The following is a 24,987-nucleotide window of genomic DNA, read 5'->3' as shown; positions in this document are numbered from 1 at the left end:
AAGGAGGAATTTTACTCGCGCTTTGTGGCGTGTAACAACAACAGAGTAGTGCTAATTTTATAAACACTTGTTACGACAATGACATTAACATGGTTAAATATAATAACACTTGATCCATTCACATAATTTATCATCAACCTGTATTAGGGATGAGCTCGTACTAATACCCAAAATACTGATCCCGCAAATCATCAAAACTATGTATCGGTACTGAAAATGCTTCGTAGGATACGATATATAAAGGTAAAAATCAGCAAAATATTGATACCGAACCTAAAGTACTGATCCTGAAAAAGCCAAAAAGTGGGTCCCAAAATTTAATTGGTACGTTACCGGTATTTTTCGGTACCAATACTTACGCCTTTTTTACTCTCAGATCGAGGTTCTCGGCATTGAAAAATCTTCGTAAACTAAATCACACGTAAATATGTTGACATTTAAGAGATATACAGTCAAGAAAATCAAGGACAATCTCTAACCTATATCCAATATTATGAAGAATATACAAAACAAAATGAACAGCAATTTAATTTGTAACTTTATTTATGAGCTTGGTATGGTTGTAAAAAAATAAAAAAAAGTAACTTTATTAAAGTTTAAAGCTTGTATGGTAATTTTTTTATAATTAAAGGATACAAAAGTAATTGACTAAACAAAAAGGAAGAAATAGACCGATTAAAGTGAAGGGGGTGTAAACTCGACCTTCTCCTGCAAGTTTTACCCCTATTTTTTGCATACCCCTAGATTAAAACGTTACAAAGACGACTGTAGAAGAAGGGGAAAAAATTCGAAGTAATGTTTTTCGGCCCTTTACATCAGCTGTAAAAAGATAATGACATCACCATGAAATAAACTTTTTACAACATTTACGACTCGTGTAAAATTAAAAAAAAAACTAAGATTTTTTAAGGATTTTTGGTAAAAGAATTTTTTGAAAAAACCTTTCTTAAGACCGAGTTCTCTAAGTTCTCAAAATTCTTATAGGTTTTCATTTTACCCTAACCCTACATATATATGTATATATATATATATATATATATATATATATATATATATATATATATATATATACTAGTGGGAAACCCGCGCATTGCGGCGAGTCAATACTTTGCAATAGAATTTATAAAAAGTTGTCAGTAGAAATCGCTAGATGCTTTCAAGTTTCAAATTATCATCGATTCAACACATACCGTAATAGCCAACACTCCTTTAACCAATTTTAAAGTACATAATGTTCGAACAAAGAACAGAAGCTATCAACGGTTGATAACCTTACCTAGGAGCAACTGTTTTTTGTTTTTAAAGGGATGATCCTGAAGACTCAACCTTAAAGTACATAATGTTCGAACAAAGAACAGAAACTATCAACGGTTTATTTCGTTACCTAGGAGCAACTATGAAATATGAACAATACTCGAATTCCTCTAATTATAAGTACATGCAAGGTAATAACACCTTCAAACATGACCCTTAGCGTATGTCCATCAGCAACATCAGTCCTAAAATTTTATAAAAATCGAACATAACAACATTATAAAATGGAGATAAGAAAACAAAAATATTTAGCTGGAAACACAAACATATATCGATCTTACGTGTCCATAAGTATTCCAGCATTGGCCAAACATTAAACTCATCACAGTGTAAAATAGATGCCAGACTGCTAGTTGAGCACAGAGAAAGAAGTGCCTGCAACCCAAAAAAATTATTTATTATATCAAATCTTTATAAAACAATGTGGCAGAGGTTCATACCCAATCTCTATGACTATCCTTAGATTACAATATGTGACACCAAAAGTCAAAATGAAAGAAACACTGTTGATGAACACCAGCATAAATGCAAGCCACCTAATGACACACGTGAATCAAGATATCCATCTTTTATGAAAATTGCAAACCAAACCAGCTAATGAGTTTTTTCATCAAATAATCAAATAAGAAAGTATAAAAATAACTGATTTTCAGATGGAATTTGGCATCAATTGTCTTGAGATTTCATTGACAGGATGTATGGATGAACCGATAATTGAATAGAGAAACTCATCAAGATTCGACCTTTTTATCTCTCAAGCTGTCAAGCAGAATTGAGTAAACTGCTTATTCAATCAGATAAAATAAATTATCAAGTAGGACATTAAACCATACTTACTGGGTAATCAGGTTGATGTTTGAGGATGTGCGTGTAACCAAGTGCGAAAGTATATGGGCTCTCAGCTGATGCAAGCTCTCTCAAATCAATTTTCCTAAGTCTGTTTTCAACTTTCTGCATGTGTCGGGACCAAAAGTGCCGGACAACACGCACCCACAAAAACTTTTACGTCCATCTATTTTATATATATGAATGTGTTGAATATAAAAAACAATTACTTAAATCTTCGATAGCAAGATTTAGAAGGTAGTTTGCAATAGATTATCTTTAGAAAAGATAAGAAAAAAAATCTCGATTATTTTGGACCTGGTTAGTTTACGTAACATTTTTTTTATCTTGTTCAGAAACTGTAAGCCTAATACATACATATATATATATATATATATATATATATATATATATATATATATATATATATATATATATAGGGTAAGGTTCATGCGAGAACCACCTTTATTGCGAGAACCGCGAGAACCAATGTGAACACAAGCTAAAATAGCTAAAAAAACCTAAAAAAACCCTAAAAAAACCTAACCCCCACCCCCCAAAAACCTAAACCCCCCCCCCCCCCCAAAAAAAAACCTACCCCCCCCCCCCCACAAAGCTAAATGCTAAAAACTAAAACCCTCAAAAAACCTAAAAAAAACCTAACCCCCCCCCCCCCCAAGCTAAAATGCTAAAAACTAAACCCCCCAAAAAACCTAAAAAATCTAAAAAAATCAAAAAAAAATCTAAATTTTTTTTTTTATTTTTTTACTATTTTTTATGTTCAAATCGCCACTTTTAGTAGCAAAAAAAAAAAAAAAATTTTAAAAAAAAAAATTTTTTTTTTTTTTGGATACTAAAAGTAGCGATTTTTATATAAAAAATAGTAAAAAAATAAAAAAAAAATTTTTGGGTGTTTTTTAGATTTTTTTAGGTATTACTGTTTGTGTTCACACTGGTTCTCGCGGTTCTCGCAATAAAGGGTGGTTCCTAACGGATCTTTGTCCTATATATATATATATATATATATATATATATATGTAGGGGAAGTTTCTTTGCAGAACACTAAATATCGCGAGAACACGCAGAACAAAGTGAATCACTCATTTTTTTCAATCCTAAAAACCTAAAAAGTAAATGAAAATGTTATAAATGTAAGATTTATTGTTTCTCAAACTAGAATTTGAAACAAAAAATGAAATATCTTCGGTTTTTAAATAACCTACACACATGTAGGTTATGTGTAGGCTAAATTTCCTACATATATGTAGATTATGTGTAGGAAAAAATATATGATTTTTTTTTATGTATATATAAAACACATATGAATGTAAGAAACATAAAATTTAAGAAATATGAATCTTAAATCCCAAAATTTAGTGATTTAGAGTTGTTCTTTTTGTTCTCGCAATAATTAGTGTTCTGTAATGATCCTTATCCTATATATATATATATATATATATATATATATATATATATGGAGCCGCTAGAATGAGAACCACCTCGAGTTGTAAGAACTGCGAGAACTACACCCCACGGAGCGCCGTTCGCCATGATTTTTTTTTACAAGTAGATGTGTATATTATAAACACAGCCGTAAAAAATCATGGCGAACGGCGCTCCGTGGGGTGTAGTTTTTTACACCACAAGTTTGGTGAAAAAAAAAAGAAAAAACAAAAAAATTAAAAAACACCAAACTTGTGGTGTAAAAAACTACACCCCACGGAGCGCCGTTCGCCATGATTTTTTACGGCTGTGTTTATAATATACACATCTACTTGTAAAAAAAAAATCATGGCGAACGGCGCTCCGTGAGGTGTAGTTCTCGCGGTTCTTACAACTCGGGGTGGTTCTCATTCTAGCAGCCCCCTATATATATATATATATATATATATATATATATATATATATATATATATATATATATATATATATATATATTCTTTCCCAAAATCATGCTCTATCCAAAAAATCAAGACCCAAAGAAAAATTTTAATTTCCTTAACGGGTCAACATGCCGAAAGTGACCGGTGGCCTGTAACTTGTTTTAGTGTCCAGCTATTTTGACCAGTCGCAAATCCCAATCCAATCCAACCCAACCAAACCATTTTGACACCTACAGTGAAGAGAAAGAAACAAATGTTTGACAAGGTTATCAGATGTGCATGGCTTGACTATCAAACACCTGGTGGTGTATTGATGCATTATCCTACCCACTTTGAGAGATTGAGATATCATGCATTATCCTACCCACTTTGAGAGATTGAGATATCTATCTTTTTATAATTCTGAAGTATTTTGACCCATTATCCTACCCACCCGTTTGCCACCTCAGTATTTACGCTTAATTTATTTTACCACATATCGATTTACATTGAACACACCATAACTAATTAATTATTCGAAAAGTTAATCTAGTTGTCAAAAACTTCAAAACTGACACAATTTTCAACTCGAAGATGAGCTACTTGATTTTTTGAAGTGTAAGCTTAACTCTGATATGAGCCAAGAAACAACCCTAAATATCAGCATCCCACAGTCATTGGCAAAATAAGAAAAAAAGAAACAAATCAAGTGGAACCAAACATGCAGAAAAGATAGCGTAGAATAAATTTACCTGCAGCCTCAAGTTGCTTTTGAAGTTCTTGACCAACAAGATCATTTTCAGCCTTCACAAAAAGATTCATTATCTGTGAGATCACAATCTATAATCATTCTTCTTAACTTCTTTAGTTCTTTTAGGTTGTTATCGTCACGCGTATGATGATTATTCATGGGATGCACTATGGTAACAATTTTTTTAATAAAATCCACACATATAAACACTAAAACTTTCTATGTGGGCTAATATACCTTAAGTTCTTCAATTTTTTTTCAGCTGAGCTTCCTCACCTCCTTCGAAAAACAGAAGAGCAGCTACCAATGCATCAAACTACACATGTTACAACATGTGAAAATTAATCATGAAAACTCAATTTCAAAGTCATGGACAAGAGTTATAATGCAAACAAATTATCTCCATTTAGTTCTATCTTGGTTTAAAAAAGCCTGATGAACAAAGGCATCAGGAAAGCACCACAGGGCCTTGAGGTGGAACCTCACGCACAGTTAGGTTGGTGATACGTAAAACCATGAGACAAATGCCGTTCTTGGTTGTACATAAAGCTTATTTGGTTGTACATACAACAACACCTCGCGTGCGTGTGAGGCTTTTGCTTCACGCCTCGGGCGGCCTAAACGTAAAACGCCTCAGAGCGCTTCACGCTTTTCTAAACCAAGGGTACTTAAACCAGTCTTGTTAACCTTGAAAACACCAAAATGTCTAGTCTCGAAAAATTACTTTAGTGATTAACGTTTAGAAATCTTGGCTTCATTAACTTCTGTGCATCTTAAATAAATTGATAAAACTATAACAAGAATACAAACAACAAAAATTGAAAACCATTGAATTAAATGTACCTCCAAGAAAATAGGCGTACAGAATCTAGAAAAGAACCGTCGGGCAGCTGTTTTTCCTTGTCCAGACTCAAGTTTCTCTTCTACCTGTATATATTATAAATCAATTTAAGAGGAAAATACATTTACAAATATATAGAGACACCAGCTATAAAGGGACATTATTCAACCCAATAAGTCTGGTAAATGATAACTTCACCAAGAAATTTGACATTTTCAGGGTTATTAGTGCATTAAGTTGGCATAGTTTTCTGATAACTAAACATTAAACATAAAAATTAAAAATTAAAACATACCTCTTCCATCTCCTTCTTCTGAGATGCTTTTGAATCTGATCTCCAAGCTATATAGAGCAAACGCAGCCCAAAAAAGGCATAAAGAGCTGCATTTTCGAACAACAACTTAGATGTCTGCCAATCTTCGTATATTACATGTAATTTGAATATGGCAGAATAAGGTTCACATGTAATCATCTAAGAAGAAAGGGTCAACTACATGCCTGTAGCAGCATTGTTTGTCTGCTTCCTAGATATCAAATTTGGAAAAATCCTACCAAGCCCTGTAGACAGTATCTACATACCAAGTAAACCAAAATCAAGCTTAATACGAAAAGATCATAATTCATCATGCATTCGAAATTCAAAACAAAAACAACTTGGATTTGTTTTTCTATGTACCGTCATCACGAACAGTGCACTGAAGGCGCCAGATAAAACAATCGACTTTTGATGATGCATTGCCATAAGAGCTGCTATTATAGAAGTCTCATGTAGTCACCTAATTCGCGGTTCGCTCTGGTTCGAGAATGCGATTCGGGTTTGCGATTCGCGAGATAGGACGAATTCGGTACGAAAGGGGTAGGTTCATTTCGGTACGATCCGGTACGGTGAACCATTGAGTCCGGTTCGGTATACACAAATTAAAACAGAAATTACAAATCCAAATAACCAAAATCCAAATTCATATTACCAATAGAAAACGTAAACAAAAAGTTCTAAAAACACACATTAATTTTTTTTATCTGATTTATTGAAAACCCCTTGGCTGTCAAACAATATAACCCCAACCTTACCATTTTTTCCACCAATAAGAAAAAACAAAACCTAAAACCCTAGAAATGCTTTTACAGCTGCACACACGACCTATTCTTTTTATTTCTTTTTCTTCACTAAACAACCCAAAAACCCTAATATTTCTACCAGCCGCTCCTTTTTCACATTACCAGCCCACTACACCTCTTCTTCTTTCTTTCATTCAGACACAAACAACAATCAAACATATTCGAATTACAGACCAAGATCAATGAGCAAATTGAACCAGATACGTACCAAATTGAACCTGGTACGCCAAGATTTTTTATCAAATTCGCGGTACTTGATCGAATTGGAGCGCTACCCACCTGGCTGTATTGAACTCCACTCAACCAGAGCGCCATTAGGGGGATTTGAGAGAGAGACAGAGAACGAAGGAAGAGCAAGCACAAGATTTAATTCAATTTTGAGGGTTTCACGTTAATAACCGTGGAGTTTTGGCCTACTTATAATAAAAATTTCATTGATGAATTAGGGTCCGGCAAAGTGCTTGAGGATTTATGGTACTGAAAGCGTAGAGGAATTGATCGACTCATACTTGAGGTGTATTGAAAACTTAGGGCTTTTGGTTTCTATAAGGGTAGAAAAGTGTAAAAATAAAGGAGTTTGTTCTAGCTTTTGGTATGCCATCTTAAAAAATAGGATGAAAATTACATTTGTAGACATAGGAAATGTTTTATAAAGGTCTATATATATATATGGGTAGGGATAGTGTACATTAATTCAAAAGTGTGAGAAGTGTGAGATGTGTTTTAAACCATTAGATCTTTTATCTAATGGTTGAGATCAATAAAGACCAAATTATAAATTGTGTTTTAATTATTTTGACTGATTTAAAAATTGTAGGGGTAATAGTGTCTTTATATATATATATATATATATATATATATATATATATATATATTTCAAATTAGGTAACCTCTCCTAAATTCTAGCGATTCACTCCTAAATTCTAGCGATTCAATTTTAAACTTATTTTAAAATTCGGACATTCTAAAACCAGAAATATGTAACTTCTACAAGAAATATATAACACTATACATTCATCATATACCACTATATAACACCATATAACACTGTATAACACTATGTAACACCATATAACACTATGTAACACTGTATAACAATATATAACACTATACATCTATCATAGACATGCTATTAGACAAATATAACACTATATAACACTATATAACTCTAAATAACACTATATAACATCATATAACACTATACATCCATCATATAACACTATATAACACCAAAAAACACTATATAACATCATATAACACTATGTAACACTATATAAAACTATATAACACTATATAAAAATATATAATACTATACAGTTCTGAACGAGATGACACAAATTCGTAGATTAATTCTTAATTCGTATTCCTATAATTAAGGGTGACAGTTATGGAAGGTTATCAATTAATTAAATCAATAAGAAAATTACTTGTTTACCCTTTTGAATTAATTTAGATTGAGGACACATGTCATCACTACAATATTTCTCACCCTTCTCACACTTTTAAATTAATGTACACGATCCTATATATATAATGTAAGTATCTAGAGAAAACCCCTACAAATGAGAAAACCTAGGAAACTCTAACATCCTGATTTTTTTTTTTTGAAAAAATGTACACATGTAATATACATGTTTTCAAGGGTTTTTGGGCAAAAAAAAAAAATCAAAAAAGCGCCAAGTTGATATTTTTAAAAAAAAATAAACAAGTCTCCTGGGTAACATATGTCATATGAATGTAACATATGTTACACCAAAAGTTTTTATTTTTTTTAAATATCCACTTGGCGTTATTTATTTATTTTTTTTTTGATTTTTTTTGACCAAAACTCTTAAAAACATCTATATTACATGTGTAAATTTTTTCAAAAAAAAAAAAAAATCGGGAGCTTTGAGTTTCCTCGGTTTTCTCACCACAAGTGGGTTTTCTATACATCCTTCACACACACACACACACACACACACACACACACACACACACACACACACACACACACACACACACACACACACACACACACACACACTACAGGGGTGTCCGTGCAATGCGACAAAAAAAACATCATTACTAATCACATAATATGTTATTCTTAAATAAAAAACTATAGTAATGCCATACTCAAATTAAAGAGAGTAAAATGTTCTTTTTTATGGTATAATTTAAATATATATATATATATATATATATATATATATATGTATATATATATATATATGTATATATATATATATTAACATATGAAAAAATTATGACCGTTTAAAAATCGTGATGGTAGTTGATTTAAAAATTAACAATATGTTTTAAAAGATTGCATGCTTATGCTCTAAGAGTTATATTACTTAAATTCTTAAAATTACGTAAAATTACATTTTTATCATCTTTATATATATTTTTAATTTTAATATAGTGTGTAATACACAGACGTATATATTGCATAATCGATGTCACCAATTCAATCTCACATCACAGTTCACAAACATCATGAATGAGGATAATTTAAAATGACATGTACATAGATGATAATCCCCTTAAATTCCTAAAATACAAGTGGAAGTGTGGAACCAACGAGAAAGCTTATCATATATACAAAAATCAAACCCAGTTTATTTCTACCTTAAAAAATCTAAACATATTATGCTAGCATTCCAGGTAATAATTAAACTTGTCATTGAGCATTTCTTCCCTCCATTTCCTAATATTCTTGGCTATAAATTCTTCTATTCTAATGGTAAGATCATCGCTATCGCTATCGTTACCATCATCAAGAATACCATCATCATCATCACCTTCATAGTCGCAATTCTCAGCATACCCATTAAACTCTTCAATCTCGTTATTGCTCACAATAGCACCCTCGATTAGTTTCACATGAATAACATGAGGGGCGACTTTGTTGTAATCTTCATGGTTCCCAGTGGCACCTTCGGTTAGTTCTAGATGAACTAATCGAGGAATGAACTCCTTTTCATCTTCATTTACAACATTAGTGAGACTATAAGTCTCATCTAATATTTCTTCATGAATTTTGTGTGACCGAGGGATTAACACCCGGTCATCATCAGCCACAATATTAGCGAGACTATAAGTCTCATCTAATGTTTCTTCATCAACTTTGTGTAATCGAGGGATGAACTCCTGGTCATCAACAGCCATAATATTAGTGAGACTATAAGTCTCATCTAATATTCTTTCATCAACTTTATGTAACCAAGGGATGAACCCCCAGTCATTTTCGGCTACATTAGTGAGACAATAAGTCTCATCTAACATTTCTTCATCAACTTTGTGAGATAATGGGTACAACTCTAATATAGAGAGAAAAGGGTCGGAGTGACGTTGAGATTCTTCACTATCATGTGATTGCTTCGAAGAACCACTCGAGAATATGGTTACAATGCACCAACTAATTAGTGCCAAAAACACTAGCAAAACATAGATATGGTTTATCTCACTTGCGGGTTTGATAGCAATATGATGAACAAGAAGTTTTTGATGGCGACGCGACGAAGAAAAGAACGAGACGATGCTACTTATGAAAGATAAAAGTTTTGGAACTCGACGGATCTTCATGCACTTCTTTCTTGGTTCTTGCCTATGTTTGCTATTAGTGAGAGTTAATACATACACACATATATGCATATATAGTCAGTCATATATATAGACATATATCCAAAGATTTTCAAATCATTTCGGATTATTATAAAGAATTGGGTGTGTTTGAGTAATGATGTCAAGAAACGTGGAATATATATCATAAAGTCTACTCCTGAAATTTCTTGGAAATAGTTGATTATGACTTTGTAACTGTGAATAAATTATATGTGTACATGTCATGATGAGGATTAAAATATTAAAATGATCTTTGACCAATAAATACTCCTCATACACGAAGTTAATTTAGTTCATAGAAATATTAGATATTTTGAATTGCAATTCCTACGTCACTAGCTAAGTATGTGAGGCTAAACTATACTATATAGCGATAAAATACACCGTTTATCTATTCATTTTATGTTCATGTAACATTATAAATGTCTTTGACTACACAAATATTACCCAGTTTTTAGGAAAACAAAGCACATACGTGAAAATAAAGTAAATGCTTGTATAACGTAGATGCTCAACAAAATTTCATGTATAAATAAAAAAAGTGTATTACGTTCCAATGATTTTCTCATGGTATGGAAACTTGAAGTAATATGAGAAATAAGTTTACGTACTTCAAAAGCTAAAAAGATAAAAACTTATGTGTCTAAATATACTTTATTTTCATAACTCATAATGTTTTGCTTAGTATCTGTATATTGAACATATATGAATAAAAAGATCCATTAACATTCGTAAATCTATAAATTATGTATAAGTTAGAGAAACACGTGTCTATTTTGTATACTAGACATGATTTTTTTAAGGATACTTAATAAAAAATGATTGCCTTTTTTATTGTATTTCTAGTAGAAGACTTGGTCGTTCACTTTGTTTTCGTGTTCCCTTCTTGAAGTTGGGTTCGCTAAAGTAGCGATCTTTCATATTCATATTTGATAATTCAAGAAGCTAAAGTCAGTAATGTTTTAAAGACCGGTTTATATCGGCCGGTTGAGTCGGTTAAATCGGATGCCGGAAGCTTGGTCGGCTCGAATCATACCAGTAAACTGAGGGAACGGTAAAGAAATTGTACCGCTGGTAAATTTTTGGTTTATTTTTTTATTATGGATTAACTTTTGAGATAGTTTTTTTTTTTTTTTTTTTTTATGAAATGATGTAGTTTTGGATTATTTTTTGAGTTGAAATTGTATTTTATAGATTTATAGGGTTAATTAGTCAACTCAATTGAACTGTCCAGTATAATACGGTTCAACCGGTTGAATCATTTCTAAGCTTAACCTAGTACGATTTAAAAACCGATTTTAAAAACATTGAAAGTCAGGGTTAGGGACTCCCATCCTACTAGAAACAAATTCACACTACATTTTTTTACAAATTCTTCACCCATTGAAACGTTTACAGCTATATTGATTGACACTTGTTATTATAAAAGCCTTTATAATAAATTTAGCTCATAAATGACATCAGAAATGATGAACAGTATTATCCTTAATTACTAATTATAAATGAAGTTGGTAAGTAGACTAATTAAATAATATCCCATGGAATCTTAGAAAATCCAACCACATATTAGTTTTAATTTTCAGTTTCGTCCTTATGATAAATGTATTGTTATAATTTTGTTCCATGCGACATGTAAAATGATAGAAGTATTCTCATTTCCTTTGGAGTAAAAATGCAATTTGTGTTCCTGTGGTATGTCTCAAACATCAACTTGAGCCCCTAAAAACAATTTTTTGCATTTTGAGCCCCTGTGGTATTAATTTCATAACAGTATGAGTCCCTGCCGTCAGTCTTCCGTCAGTTTGACCGTTTGCCAGTTGTGAAAAGTCCATAATACCCCCCACCCTTTAATATCTACACTTAAATGTTCACCAGTTTCATTATCATCATCAACAGTCTCGACAAAGTTCTCCCAACTCCCAATATCATCATCATCAACAGCTCTCCCAACTCCCAAGATCATCATCATCATCTTCATCGAAGAGATCAACAGATCATCTTCATCATCTTCATCGAACATCGAACAGATCATCTTCATCTTCATCGAACAGATCAGGTTCATCTTCATCCTCATATTGGTCATTCGATGTGTTTATATTGTGAAAAAACAGAGGGTTGATTCTGGGTTTGATTTTGGGTTACATTCGATGAAAAACAGAGGGTGAAAAACAGATTTTGGGTTTGATTTTGGGTTGATTTTCGGTTGATTCTGGGTTTGATTTTGGGTTTGATTTTGAATGTGTTTATATTGTGAAAAAAAACAGAGGGTTGATTCTGGGTTTGATTCTGGGTTGATTTTGGGTTACATTCGATGAAAAACAGAGGGTGAAAAACAGAGGGTGAAAAACAGATTTTGGGTTTGATTTTGGGTTGATTCTGGGTTTGATTTTGAATGTGTTTATATTGTGAAAAACAGAGGGTGAAAAACAGAGGGTTGATTTTCGGTTAAAAATAGAGGGTTTGATTCGATGATTTGGGTTCCTCATATTAAGAACTGATCGTATCAGTTTCGGATTGAATGTGTTCCTCATTTTGATTTTTGTTTTTTGTTTGATTCGATGATAACAGTTATTTGGGTATTTTGGTTTTGATTTAATGATTTGAATGTGTTATTTGGGGGGTTTGAATGTGTTTTGGTATTGATTCTTGTGGGTTTAGGGTTTACGGTATCAAAACAGAGAGGGTTTCAATGTGGGTTTGAATGTTTCAATGTGGGTTTGAATGTGTTTTGGTTTTTGATTCTTGTGGATTTTGATTCTTGTGGGTTTAGGGTTTAGGGTATCCTCATTTGAATGTGTTTTGGTTTTGATGCTGGTTTGAATGTTTTTGTTGTATCGAATCAGTTTCGGATTGAATGTGTTCCTCGTTTGAATGTGTTTTTGTTTTGATTCTGGTTTGAATGTTTTTGTTGTATCGGATCAGTTTTGGATTGAATGTTTTCCTCATTTGAATGTGTTTTGTTGTACAGAATGGCTGCGGACGTAAAGATACTACGCAAAACACCAACTACGAAGGCGAGAACACTTGACAACCTCCTAGAAGATGGCGCGGTGCACATAAGGAAGTGATTGATATGAATGAATACAACCCCAGTGGCAGATACGTAATTAGCGAGCTCTGGAATTTCATATCTACCACTTGGGTTATATTCATTCATATGAATGAATATAACCCCAGTGGCAGATATGTAATTAGCGAGCTCTGGAATTTCATATCTACCACTTGGGTTATATTCATTCATATCTGCTACATTCCGAAGTGCACCCGTCAGTAAAGATCCACAATTGCTTGTGGATCTTTGACGTTTTGTCTCTGTATTGTATGTTTCGGTCTTTTGTTATCGAGTCTGTAAGTTACGGTCTTTTGTTATCAAGAATTTTATTATGAATGAATATAACCTAATTGCTTGTGGATCTTTGATATATATAGGATACATTTAATTATTATATTGCATTTTTTAAAAAATAAAAGAGTTAATTTAATTTGAATTATTAGATCTCTTAAGAAAAAAGCAAAAAATGAATTTAGGGGCTCAGGTTGATATTTCACTCATACCATAGGGACGCAAAGTGTTATTAATATATGTCAAAAGACGGTCCTACCCCTGCCTCAAACAGTCAAACTGACGGCAGGGACTCAAAGTGTTATGAATTTATAAGGTCAGGGGCTCAAACATCCAAAAATTTAATTTAGGGGCTCAGGTTGATGTTTAGGACATACCACAGGGACGCAAATTGCATTTTTCTCTTTCCTTTGTATATGTATATATTTACTATGTTACAATCTCATGTATTATATATGTTAATAAATGTAATTTTATATAAATAGTAATAAAAAGTATGTTTTAAAAAGGATATTGTACAGTCGAATAAACCGCGTATTATAGTAATAAAATATAATGTAATCTGTTAATATATACAGTTGTCAAGATATGTATTTAAAAAAATTAACATTGACGTGAAAGTTATAACTCTTGTCAAGTTACTTTTAAAAACATTATTTCTTTCAACTGGGTATTAACTTTGATTTTTTTAATACCACCTATTTTTTAATATTTAACATGTATTTTAGCTATTCGGTTCATCGAACCACATTATATATTTAAATTTGTTTTGAAATCACTAAAAACATCTTTATCGTTGTTCTTCATTTTTTAATATTTTAACTAACATAATTTTGAACTTGGTGAAACTTTTAAGTAAAAAATACAAGTTTATTTAAAACTTAATAATTAATTTCATATAAATTCATTTGGTTAATGATATAATAAACTATCTTTAATTAAAAAAATAAGTATTCATAATTAAGTAGAAAAGATATGCCTCAAAATCAAGAATTAGATAAATCTAATGAATGACATGTGTTCCCATTTAATTTTCTTTAAAGTAAAGTGCAATCTGTCATCCTTTGGTTTGGTCCATATTGCCAAATGAAACCCCGAGGTGGGTATTTCATCTCACCCTGCCACCAGACGTTAGTCAACTGTTAGTGAGAAAAGGTTTGACCATCCAAATGAGGGGTATAATCGTAATGTTGCATCTCCTTCATAACCCCCCCCCCCAAATCGTTTATATGTATATTGCGACCCTGTAGTATACTAAATTACAATCACTAGTGGTATGTACACTAAAAAAGGTCGATTAAAGCTTCAATTACAAGTGGATTAATGTTGTGGCCGCTGGAGATTAGAGAGTTCGTCCAAGTGAAAACCATGTTGATCCATACCGATTATACCATGGTAAGTATCGCTTGTAACGTTCAGTGTATAGCAAAGGCTGAAGCTTTGCATATGAAATTGAAATCCGTTGTTGTGTTTGTTTGTAGCTAACGAAGTGATACTGCTTACGTTGAAGATATTCCATGCAGGTGAGTTTACTCAAGCTCCTGATCGGAACTACCTACCCGCTGACATTGCATATATTGATTTTGTCGATACAAACGATTTTGGAATAGATGTGTTGGAAGAGATGGTTAAACAGATTGGTTATGATGTAGATATGGTTTTCTACTAGCATTTTAAAGATCATAATTTCTCTTTGGATGATGGTTTAAGAAGTCTGCCTATCGATAATGATTTTGAATGATTTAGAGGTCATGTCCAATCAGGTGTTAAGTTAATTGAAATTTACGTTGAACATTGGGTTTCACAGGTGTTGTTAGACTCCAACCCATCATCTCAAGAGTTAAGAGTTGCCCCGTCTAAGGATTCGGTTAAAATTAAATCTAGTCAATAAGTTCCCTTGAGTCCTAGCTCCGGTTTAGGAATGGACAATACTGAAGATGTCAATGATCCATCATGATTAGAAAGGAATTCAGGATCACATGTTGATGCAGGTTTAGAAGGTTCAGAAGGTGATGCAGGTTTTGAAGGAGAAGAAGGTGATGCAGGATTGGAAGGATCAGGCAAGGATGATGCTGACGTTATGGTAGTAGAAAGACAATCTTGGGATGGATAGTTTAGAAGTGGACATGAGTAACTTTAAGCCATTAGTTAATCATGATGTCGTAGAGAGTGACCTCCATGATGATTTTTTTAATGAATTTGAAGAAGACTTAAATGTTGATATGGATAACTTTGATAGTACTAGTTAAAATGAAGGTGATTTGAGGTTTGTGTGCTAAACCAAGCAGCTAGGAGAATTAGGAAGCAAAGAAGGAAAAATCTTGACCAACATAATCCTTTTTATATTGGCCAACTTATTAAAGATAAGCAGTAAATTAATCAGATTGTTAAAGCATATGCTCTTAAGGATAGAAGAGATATTTACATTGGTAGAAATGAACTACTAAGGTATAGGGTAGTATGCAAAAGGGAAAATCCGCAATTGGTAGGGGTTGTAGGTGTAGAAAGGGAAGTTGGCCAAAACAATGGGGGTCAATCTGCAAAATCTAAACTTTGGAAAAGGAAAACAAAACCTACTTGTCCATTTGTTGTTCAGATCTCTAGACAAACAACCTTAGATGCTTGGTGTGTGAAAACAATTCAGCCTGAGCACAAGTGTCTTCAAACTAGAGAAGTTGGTCTCTATACCATGAGTTTCATCGCCAAGGAGATACAGCCGCTTGTTGAAACCAACCCGATATACCCCTGCCGGCTCTTCAAGATATAATCCAGAAAAAGCATCAGGTACAAGTTTGAATTATAAAAGTGTTTAGAGCAAAGTGTATTGCCTTAGCAAAAATTAATAGTGACTATAGAGATCAGTATGGGTTGTTAAGAACCTATTGTGATGAACTATTAAACACTAATCCAGGTAGCACAATTAAGATCGATGTGGAGCCTCATGCAAACTATAGTAGTGGTATGAGGTAATTTAGAAGGATTTACATATGCTATGTTGGTATGAAGAGAGGTTTTAAGCTTTATGGTAGAGAATTGTTGGGATTGGATGGTTGTTTATGAAAGGGCTATATCCAGGACAGATCTTGAGTGATTGGGTGTGGACGACAATAATGGAATCTATTCACCCAGTTTTTCTCTTGTTGAAAGTGAATGCTATTAAAGTTTGTCATGGTTTTTAAGAAACATCTAGGGTCATCTTGATTGCACTATGGAGTCTAATTTCACATTTATTAGTGACCGGCAAAAGGTAAGTCCTCCAATTCATCATTATTGTGCTATGAAATGAAAGTTACGTAAGTTGTCTGGTCCTATCCATGCAAGCTCTCATTCCAGTTTTGAAAAGGGTTTTTCCCACAAACAGAGCATATGTATTGTCTTAGGCACATACACGAGAACATGAAGAAGCAATGGCCAGAAAATGTTTTTAAAAACATGTTATGGAGAGCAGCTATGATGACAAGCATGCCTTACTTCCAAACCTGCCAGCCCAAAACTACACCATTGGCTACTTTAAATCCCACCTGAATCATGGTCAAGAGCTCATTTTACACCTAGGACTCAATGTGATATATTGTTGAACAATATATGTGAGGTGTTTAACAAGTAGATAATTCGAGCTAGAGATAAGCCTATAATAACATGTCTGGAGTTCATCAGGGAATACATGACAAAAAGAATTGTTAATTTGAAAAGGCTTCAAGCAAGAACAAATGGTCCATTAACACCGTATTCTGAATAGGTACTCAAAGAGGCTAAAGAAAAAGCTTCACGGATGAATGTCCTCATGGTTAATGCCTCAAAATACCAAGTGAGTGGTACAAGATCATAATGTGTGGTTAATGTGGATCTAAAGACATGCTCATGTAGAAAGTGGGGTTTGACTGGGATTCCTTGTAAACATGTTGTTGTTGTAATTTGGGACATGTCAGGGAACAGTATTAGGGCTGGCATTGCTGAAAACTGGGTGTCGAAAGTTTACTGGTTGGAAATATGGGAAAAAGCATACGACCATTACATTGAGCCAATATGTGGTCCTGAAATGTGGACTTTATCCTAGTGCCCAACTACATTAATTCCTCCAAAGCATTATAAACATGTATGTCCTGACATGACACTCTTTTTTGGTTAATGAAAAGATTGTAAAATTATTGTGTGTCGTTGTTGTAGGTTGGAAGACCCAAGAAGAAGAGAAAGATGTATGTTGATGAGGTTCAGAAAAGTTTTGTAACAACATGTAAAATGACTAGGAAAGGTCAAATCATAAAAGGTCACAACCATAAGAGCTACAAAGGCCAAGGAGGTGTTGCCCAACCCGCTCAACAACCTGTTTCACAAAACTCAACAAAGGGTGCACCACAACCTACTTAAGGCTGATTTTTATGTAGTTCATTTCATGTTTCTCTGCTTTAAGACAATGTTTGTTTGTATGGTACTGTATTTTTAAGAAAATGTTGGTTTGTATGTTATCAGGATAATGTTGGTTTAAATTTTAAGACAATGTATGTTTGGTTTATTATTCAATAGTTGATGTTTGGTTTGTTTGGAAACAGTTGACCACAGAAAATCAAAGAAAGTCACAAACAGTTTGATGTTAGGTTTGTTTGGAAACAATTAACTACACGAAGTCAAAGATGGTAACAAACATTTTGATGTTTGGTTTATTATTCAACCAACCAATCTTGGTTTGGTTTCCATACAATGATTGTTATTGATAAGTTTGACTGAAGAAAGTCAACATAAAATATAAAATGGGTCAAAATACATCAAGGGTACCAAAATTGCCTATTTGAAGGATAATACATTATTGATCATAATCCAACCATTACATAACAAGTTTCATTACATAACACAATTTTGAACACAATAATCATGACAAACATATATTATTTCCAATGATAATCATCGTTGGACCATTCAATATCTGACTCATGCTCTCCTTTGTGCGGATCATGAAACCACCAGTTGTCACTTTCTTCCGATCTGTCGTAGTCCCGAGCCTCTTTTAACACATCATTATTAATTTCCAACTCCTTTTTGTTTAAATGTCCCCCTTGCACATCTTCTTCAAACTAATGATTTCATCCCTATAATACAGTGCTATCAACTCTTCTTCAGGCATATTCAGCTCCCTCACAAAGTTATTCTCAACCACATTTTTATCTTCTGCCTTTCCCATTGGTTCATCACAAAGTATAATCACACGTTTACAAGAACGCTACCAAAATAATTGACATAATAATCATAATTTTCACTGGCATTATCAATATAATGGATGCATTATCAACATGAACATAAATGGCATAACATAAAACATCAAATCCATTACATCAAATTCATTACAATACAAACAATAACCAAATCAAACGATAATAACATACACGATAAAGAATAACAAGCTAACTACAAAACCAATCTTCCAAAATTTTACTTGCTTAGCTTACGATTGAGCATTTCGTCTTTCTTGTCGCCTGTCACCCCCGTCTAATTGCGGAAGCGTGCAGTGTGATCTTGATTAGTTTTCATTGCATACGATAATAATCAACAACTACATGATTAAAACAAACGATGTTCATCCATTCATAAGTTAAAACATTACACACACCATAAGTTGTTTAAGTTACAAACCAACATGAGTTTTAAGTTTCACAAAGGACTAGTTCGACAAAAGATTAAAACGTAAGGCTTTGCATCCTATATCTCATCAAAGATGAGATATATGGACCAAACCCTCCAAAAGGGATGACATTGAAGACTTGTAACCCAAAAGCTTGATAGTAAACGCTAGCACCAAGATCCAATTAATTTCCTGAAATACATGTAACTCTGAAAACAATCAACAAAAGTTGAGCGAGTTCATGTGTTTTACGTTTATGCGCATCAAATGAATCTCAAAACATTTGAAAGTTCAAGTGTTGTAAGTTGGTATGTAAAGCGACTATGAATTTAGTGATCATTAATATTTTTGCAAGGACATTAATATGTGTGCTGACATAGGAAGCACTCAAACCGGTAGACGACTTAAGTGTCGATTAACCTCGACTGAGACACAACAACACTCTAAGTGGCCGCACAAGGACCGTGAGATGGGCTCGCCCGAACCCGATAGATCTAACCCTTTGTTCCGTGGTCCTTTAAAGGATTAATGGTACCTAAGTTAACGCCTATTCGCACGTGACCCAAGAATTCATTCCATAGTGTATGATCGTTTTACCGACCAATTGAGTCAATCAGAGGCAATACACACTGTTTGAGAGGCGGAATCAAACAAACAGAGTAGAATTAGTGAAGAATGGAGTAGAAAACAGAGAGTTCACTTTAAAACAGTCTTCTCATTCAAATATCAACGTGATTACACAGTGGAATTTTGGCAGCACTTCGTGACAAGTTTCCTAATTCCGTGCCAAATGAGAAGACAACACAACTATATATAGGCCTTGTAATTCCGCACGAAACTAAATGTGTCAGTTCAAGCGAAATTACATAATGTAATTTCGCACGTAACTAAACAAGGACATTACAAACGAAATTACAAAATAACCCTTAACTTTACAGATTTGACACTTTAGACCCTATACATTGTGACCTAGACTTAAGACGTAGGCTTTAGACACCGTGCACCAACAAGCTCCCCCTTGGATATAGCCGGAGTCTTCAGTCTGGTCTTCAACGCTTTCTTCACAGTGACTTGAAACTTTCTTCCCTCGGCTTAGGCTTTTTCTGCAACAGCTTCCTAAGCTTCTCATTCTCATCAACTCTCTTCTTCTCCTCAGCAGCCATCCTTTGATTTAGTGTATGCTTCAGCATATTGTCTTTGTCTTCACGTTCTTTCCGTTCTTTCTCTCTCTTTAACTTCTCTTCTTCTTCAATCTTTCGCCACTTTGAGTTCCATTTACTTTCAGCATTGATACCTTTCTGAAAGCAAATCGACACAACTCTCTGAAATTGCATCGCTTGTTCTCTGTCTTCAGCTTTGAACCAGATTTTGTTTACAAACAAACATTCGATGTCTTTAGCAGAGCAGTTCACCAGCCACAGAGGATCATATACAAAGATTTCTCTAATCTCATTCTCTGCCCTGTAAGTAATCACAGCTTCAGTCGATATACAGCTGTAAACCCAACATACAAAACCTTTATAAAACTCTTGTTCCATTTTCGGCACAGGAATATTCTTGATCACTCTCGGCTTCTTCACATGTAAAATTGTTTCTTCAACTCCAGTTTCTGGATCTACCCTTTGAACTTTCTTCGGGTAATGAGGCTTCCAGTGCTTGAAGTTTTTCAACGATTCATACTTTATCAAACCCCACATAGGCACAATGTTCTTTCTGATTGGATAGCCCAATGTATTTGACAACTCTTCCACGTCCCACCAGGGTAGGGACATAATATCATAAAGACGTTCAAAGTATTGCACATCGTATTCTCTACGAATAGCATATGCATTAACTTGAGGTAGAAATCCCCAGCTAATGATATCACCAAGCGAAACATCTCTATCTCTCTTGTAGAACTTCAAAGGACGCTTCAACTTTCTTTCAGAGTCTTTACGGAACCACTTCTTTCTCTCTTCCTTTTCTGGATCTTTCGTAGTACCGTCAAAGTATTTATCTTTCAAAATTTCAGCAACTTTTCTCCTCAGTTCATCTCTGTTCTCTTCACTGAAAAACTCAACAAGAGTTGGAAAATTAGACGTGTCTTCAGATACACCCTCTTCATCACTGCAATCCTCAACTTCAACTCTGTCATAGTTATCTGCTTCATCAACATACTTGTACTCATATTCGGGTTGCTGATTGATATCGAATGCATTTAACTCTTCTTCAAAATCAAACTTAAAATCAGGATCATCAATCCTTGTCAGCTCAATAATCTCAGCCATTTTATACGTGTGCCTGATCTCACCTTCTTCTACTTCAGGCTCTAAACGCAAGATTAACTTTTCAACTTTATCAACGTTTTGATCATCAACTTGCTCCCCCTCACTTTCAGCACTTTCATGATCTTCATTCGCATCATCATGCATATAATCATCAACATTTTGTTCACTTGACGCTTCTGTAACTGTAACACCAGTACCACCCTGATCATCGTCATCATCGCCATCACTGTGACTGCTAGCAGAAAATACATCTTCTGCATCATCAACTTTCTCATCATCATCATCATCCTCTTCGTCATCATCCTCATCAACATCTTCTTCGTCATTAATAACATCTTCAAGTAATACATCTTCCTCAAAGATAGCAGACACGACAGATATCGGATGAGGATTCTGAATAGGAGACTCAGCAACAGTAGATATAACTATTGATCTTTCTTCAACTTCAGAACCTTCAACACCCTTTCCTTTATACTTCATTTCAGCATCAATTTCAGCTTGACGTTTCGCTCTTAACTCTTCAACTTCTATCTCTTCAAACCTCTGCTCTATAGACTTTCCGAGCATATTTTCAAGCACTTTATTCATCATGTACGACTCATGTTCTTTCATCGCTTTGGCAGCTTCAAGTTCTTTGTTCTTCAATTCAAAGTACTTATTCTGCTCATCTGGACGTGCTTTCTCTTCCTCCAACTCTGCTACTTTCACTTTCAAAATATCAATTTCAATCTGATCTGCTTCAATCTTCTTCAGCAAAGACTTGTTCTCAGACTCAACTTTCTTGACACGCATCTCAAGAATCTTTTCACGATCTGCCAATTTCTTATTCTCAACCAACACTGTATCAACTTTCATTTCTACATTCTTTACTTGTGCAACATTCGCAAAGTCAAAATCTCCAATTTCTTCAAGAGAAATACCTTCTGGTGGAATATTTGGAAACATTTTGTAACCAGAAGAACCAGGTGTGGATTGAACATGTGGTTGTGAAGTTGGTGGTGTTTGGAAGATTTGCTGTGAAGTAAGAATAGGTTATTCTTGGAATGTTGTTTGATGTGGTGGTGTAAAATGTTGTGGTGATTAGATAGGAGATGGTTGTCTTGGTGGTGATTGATGTGGTGATTTAGGTGGTGATGGTTCAGGTGGTGGTGATGGTGGTGGTGTAGGTTGTTTTGTTTTGGGTGTACGTTTTGGCAGCCTAAGAGTCAACTTTTGTCTCGCTGCTTTTGGAGATGCAATACTCTTTTTAGCACTTGCTTTCTTTCTACCATCAGACGGAGGTGTTTGAGATTCTGACACGTGTTCAGGAGATGGAACATACACATCATCATCCTTCTCTTGTCTTCTTTTTCTTTTCAACTGCTTTTCTTTAGCTATCTCAGCTTGAATTCTCTTTGCACACTCTGTTTCATCAACTTCAGACTCAGATGAACTTGAAGAGCTTTTATCACCCTCGTTACCTTCTTTCTCACCAGCTTCCTTTTCTTTTTCAGCATTAAATTCATTAAGATACTTAAGTAAATTTGCAGAATCGGGAGATAAACCAACATCTCCTTCAACATTCACTTCAGTTTTAGCTTCAGCTTCTGCTTCTGGTTCTTCTTCATCCGGTTCATCGACAAGCGAAGTCTCAACTATTTTCTTTCGACGTTTCTTAGGTTGAGATGAAGAACCTTTTTCAGTTTTAACTTTTGGAGTTTCTTTCTTGCTTTTCTTCTTTTTCTCTTCTTTTAAGAACCATTCATTGCGAGATTCTCTGAAATTTTTAAGAACTTTCAGCTCATCAGCATAACTCTTTTCTTTCATTTCTATTTCATTCCTCCAGTTCTGATGATTGACTGGATCTGGATCTTGATAATTCTTGTCTTTAATGAAGCCAAAGAATTCAACTTTTGATGATGGCTCTGGATGGTTTGGATGATATCTAGCCAACTGCTTCAAAGACTCATTATCCATGTGATATAAAATCAACAAATCATTCTTCTCATCTCTTTCCAACTGAGGATAAGCGTGATCTAACATCATCTGGATAAAACGTGGATACACCCAAGTCTTGCTCTCTGTGGTTATATTTTCAACCAAGTAATTAAACACAATCTTCGAGAAATTATACTTTTTGTTGAGCACTAAAGCTGTCACCATGTTCATCTGATAATCTCTCATCACGTCGTAACCAACTTTCCTGTGACTGGGAGCGAGTACAACAGAATGAATCAGAAACTTGTATAATCTTGGAAAACATGCTTTCAGATAATTTGCTCTGTTCAGATCACCGTTGTAACCCATCCTTAACATACACCCTTTTACCATCCTCTCTAGGAACTTTGTTGGAGAGTTCTCATCATCCGGAAAATTCATCACCTCTCTTACAAGCTGTTCAGTGATAATAATTGGTTCCTCTTTTCCATTCACCCTCACAACTAAATTAATTGTCTTGTTTGCTTCATCATAAGTTGCCTTCTCCCAAAAACGCTTAATGTGAGATCTAAACACCAAACGTTGATTCGACAATGCTTTCTGTATTGGCAATCTCTCCATAAACTCCAGAATTTCTGTAAATCCAGCCATTTTTGGGATAGCTTTATCATAAACACAGCAAGTGTTGTGCAATGGATCAAACAACACATTCGAAGTCTGCAAAATCACAACAAACAGATTCAACACTTAGAAAAATTTTCAGCTCAATTCCTATTCAAACGAAATTACATCTACATAACAAATGGAATTACATCATCAAACGAAAATACAATCTCAAGCGAAATCACAATTACATGCGGTATTACACTTCATACGGAATTACACTTGAAACGGAATCACACTCAAATGATATTACTCTCAAATGGAATTACACTCAAACGATATTAATGATTTGAAACGAAATTAACCAAAATCAAAATTTTATGAACGGATGATTCAATTGATGAATTGGTTTTGTTCTATTATGAATTCCGAGCACCAAGATGTGTTTTTTATTCATTTTCGTCCACTGAAACGCCCTAGATCTAAGTCTTAAACAACTGAACTACCGACAGCACTTAAATCCGACAAAATTGAATCCCCAAACATGTTTAAGATCATATTCCGAGTACAGGGGTATGTTAATCATTCATTAAACATCACAAACAAACCCTAGATCTAAGATTTTTAATCTGTTTAAGATCAGATAAACACAGATCTCTCACCTTTCCCATGATAATAGTTGAACCAACCAACTAAAACCATAAATTCTATCAACAAATGGGCAAAGTAACGGCTGTAAATTGAAGGTTTTGAGATCTCGTTTGAAATCGCCTAGAACGAGATAACTTGAAGCGAAATTACAGAACAATGCCCTTCAAACGATATTAAACCCTATTTATAGATGAGGTAATTCCGCGTGGAATTACCTCTGATGTCCTTCACGCGAAATTAACCCTCAAACGAAAACATGGTTCACGTGGAA

General features: G+C 34.0%; 2 protein-coding genes across 8 annotated transcripts; both read right to left on the bottom strand.

Annotated features, from left to right (window-relative positions):
• Positions 1-1,187: 1,187 nt before the first annotated feature.
• LOC110915932 (GDT1-like protein 3) lies at positions 1,188-7,299 on the bottom strand. Of its 7 annotated transcripts, none has more exons than XM_022160682.2 (8): positions 6,270-7,293; positions 6,092-6,164; positions 5,889-5,974; positions 5,596-5,679; positions 4,990-5,068; positions 4,754-4,826; positions 1,596-1,689; positions 1,188-1,499 (listed from the first exon to the last, which is right to left on the bottom strand). In XM_022160682.2, the coding sequence occupies exons 1-5, from the start codon at positions 6,333-6,335 to the stop codon at positions 5,000-5,002; spliced, it is 378 nt and encodes a 125-aa protein (XP_022016374.1). In that variant the 5' UTR covers positions 6,336-7,293; the 3' UTR covers positions 1,188-1,499; positions 1,596-1,689; positions 4,754-4,826; positions 4,990-4,999. The 7 variants fall into 7 exon arrangements, with proteins under 7 accessions (XP_022016374.1, XP_022016373.1, XP_035841788.1 ...); XM_022160681.2 differs by having other exon boundaries at positions 4,754-4,805; positions 6,270-7,292; XM_035985895.1 differs by lacking the exons at positions 1,188-1,499; positions 1,596-1,689 and adding an exon at positions 4,082-4,252 and having other exon boundaries at positions 4,990-5,052; positions 6,270-7,299.
• Positions 7,300-20,339: 13,040 nt separating this feature from the next.
• On the bottom strand, positions 20,340-22,490 carry LOC110919859 (aspartic and glutamic acid-rich protein-like). The gene has a single exon (XM_022164107.1). It carries the CDS (start codon positions 22,488-22,490, stop codon positions 20,340-20,342), a length of 2,151 nt encoding a protein of 716 aa, XP_022019799.1.
• Positions 22,491-24,987: the final 2,497 nt, after the last annotated feature.

Source organism: Helianthus annuus, chromosome 16 (assembly GCF_002127325.2).
Source record: "Helianthus annuus cultivar XRQ/B chromosome 16, HanXRQr2.0-SUNRISE, whole genome shotgun sequence".
NCBI lineage: Eukaryota > Viridiplantae > Streptophyta > Magnoliopsida > Asterales > Asteraceae > Helianthus > Helianthus annuus.
This window is presented reverse-complemented; position numbering and strand designations above follow the sequence as displayed.

Bases quoted from the DNA above. Each gene is read 5' to 3' on its own strand.
- LOC110915932 (XM_022160682.2), bottom strand. From the start codon at position 6,335: ATGGCAATGCATCATCAAAAGTCGATTGTTTTATCTGGCGCCTTCAGT. The intron at 6,165-6,269 runs GTACATAGAAAA...CTTGGTATGTAG, and splicing joins GTGCACTGTTCGTGATGACG to ATACTGTCTACAGGGCTTGG. The intron at 5,975-6,091 runs GCATGTAGTTGA...TCGAAAATGCAG, and splicing joins GACAAACAATGCTGCTACAG to CTCTTTATGCCTTTTTTGGG.
- LOC110919859 (XM_022164107.1), bottom strand. From the start codon at position 22,490: ATGTTTCCAAATATTCCACCAGAAGGTATTTCTCTTGAAGAAATTGGA.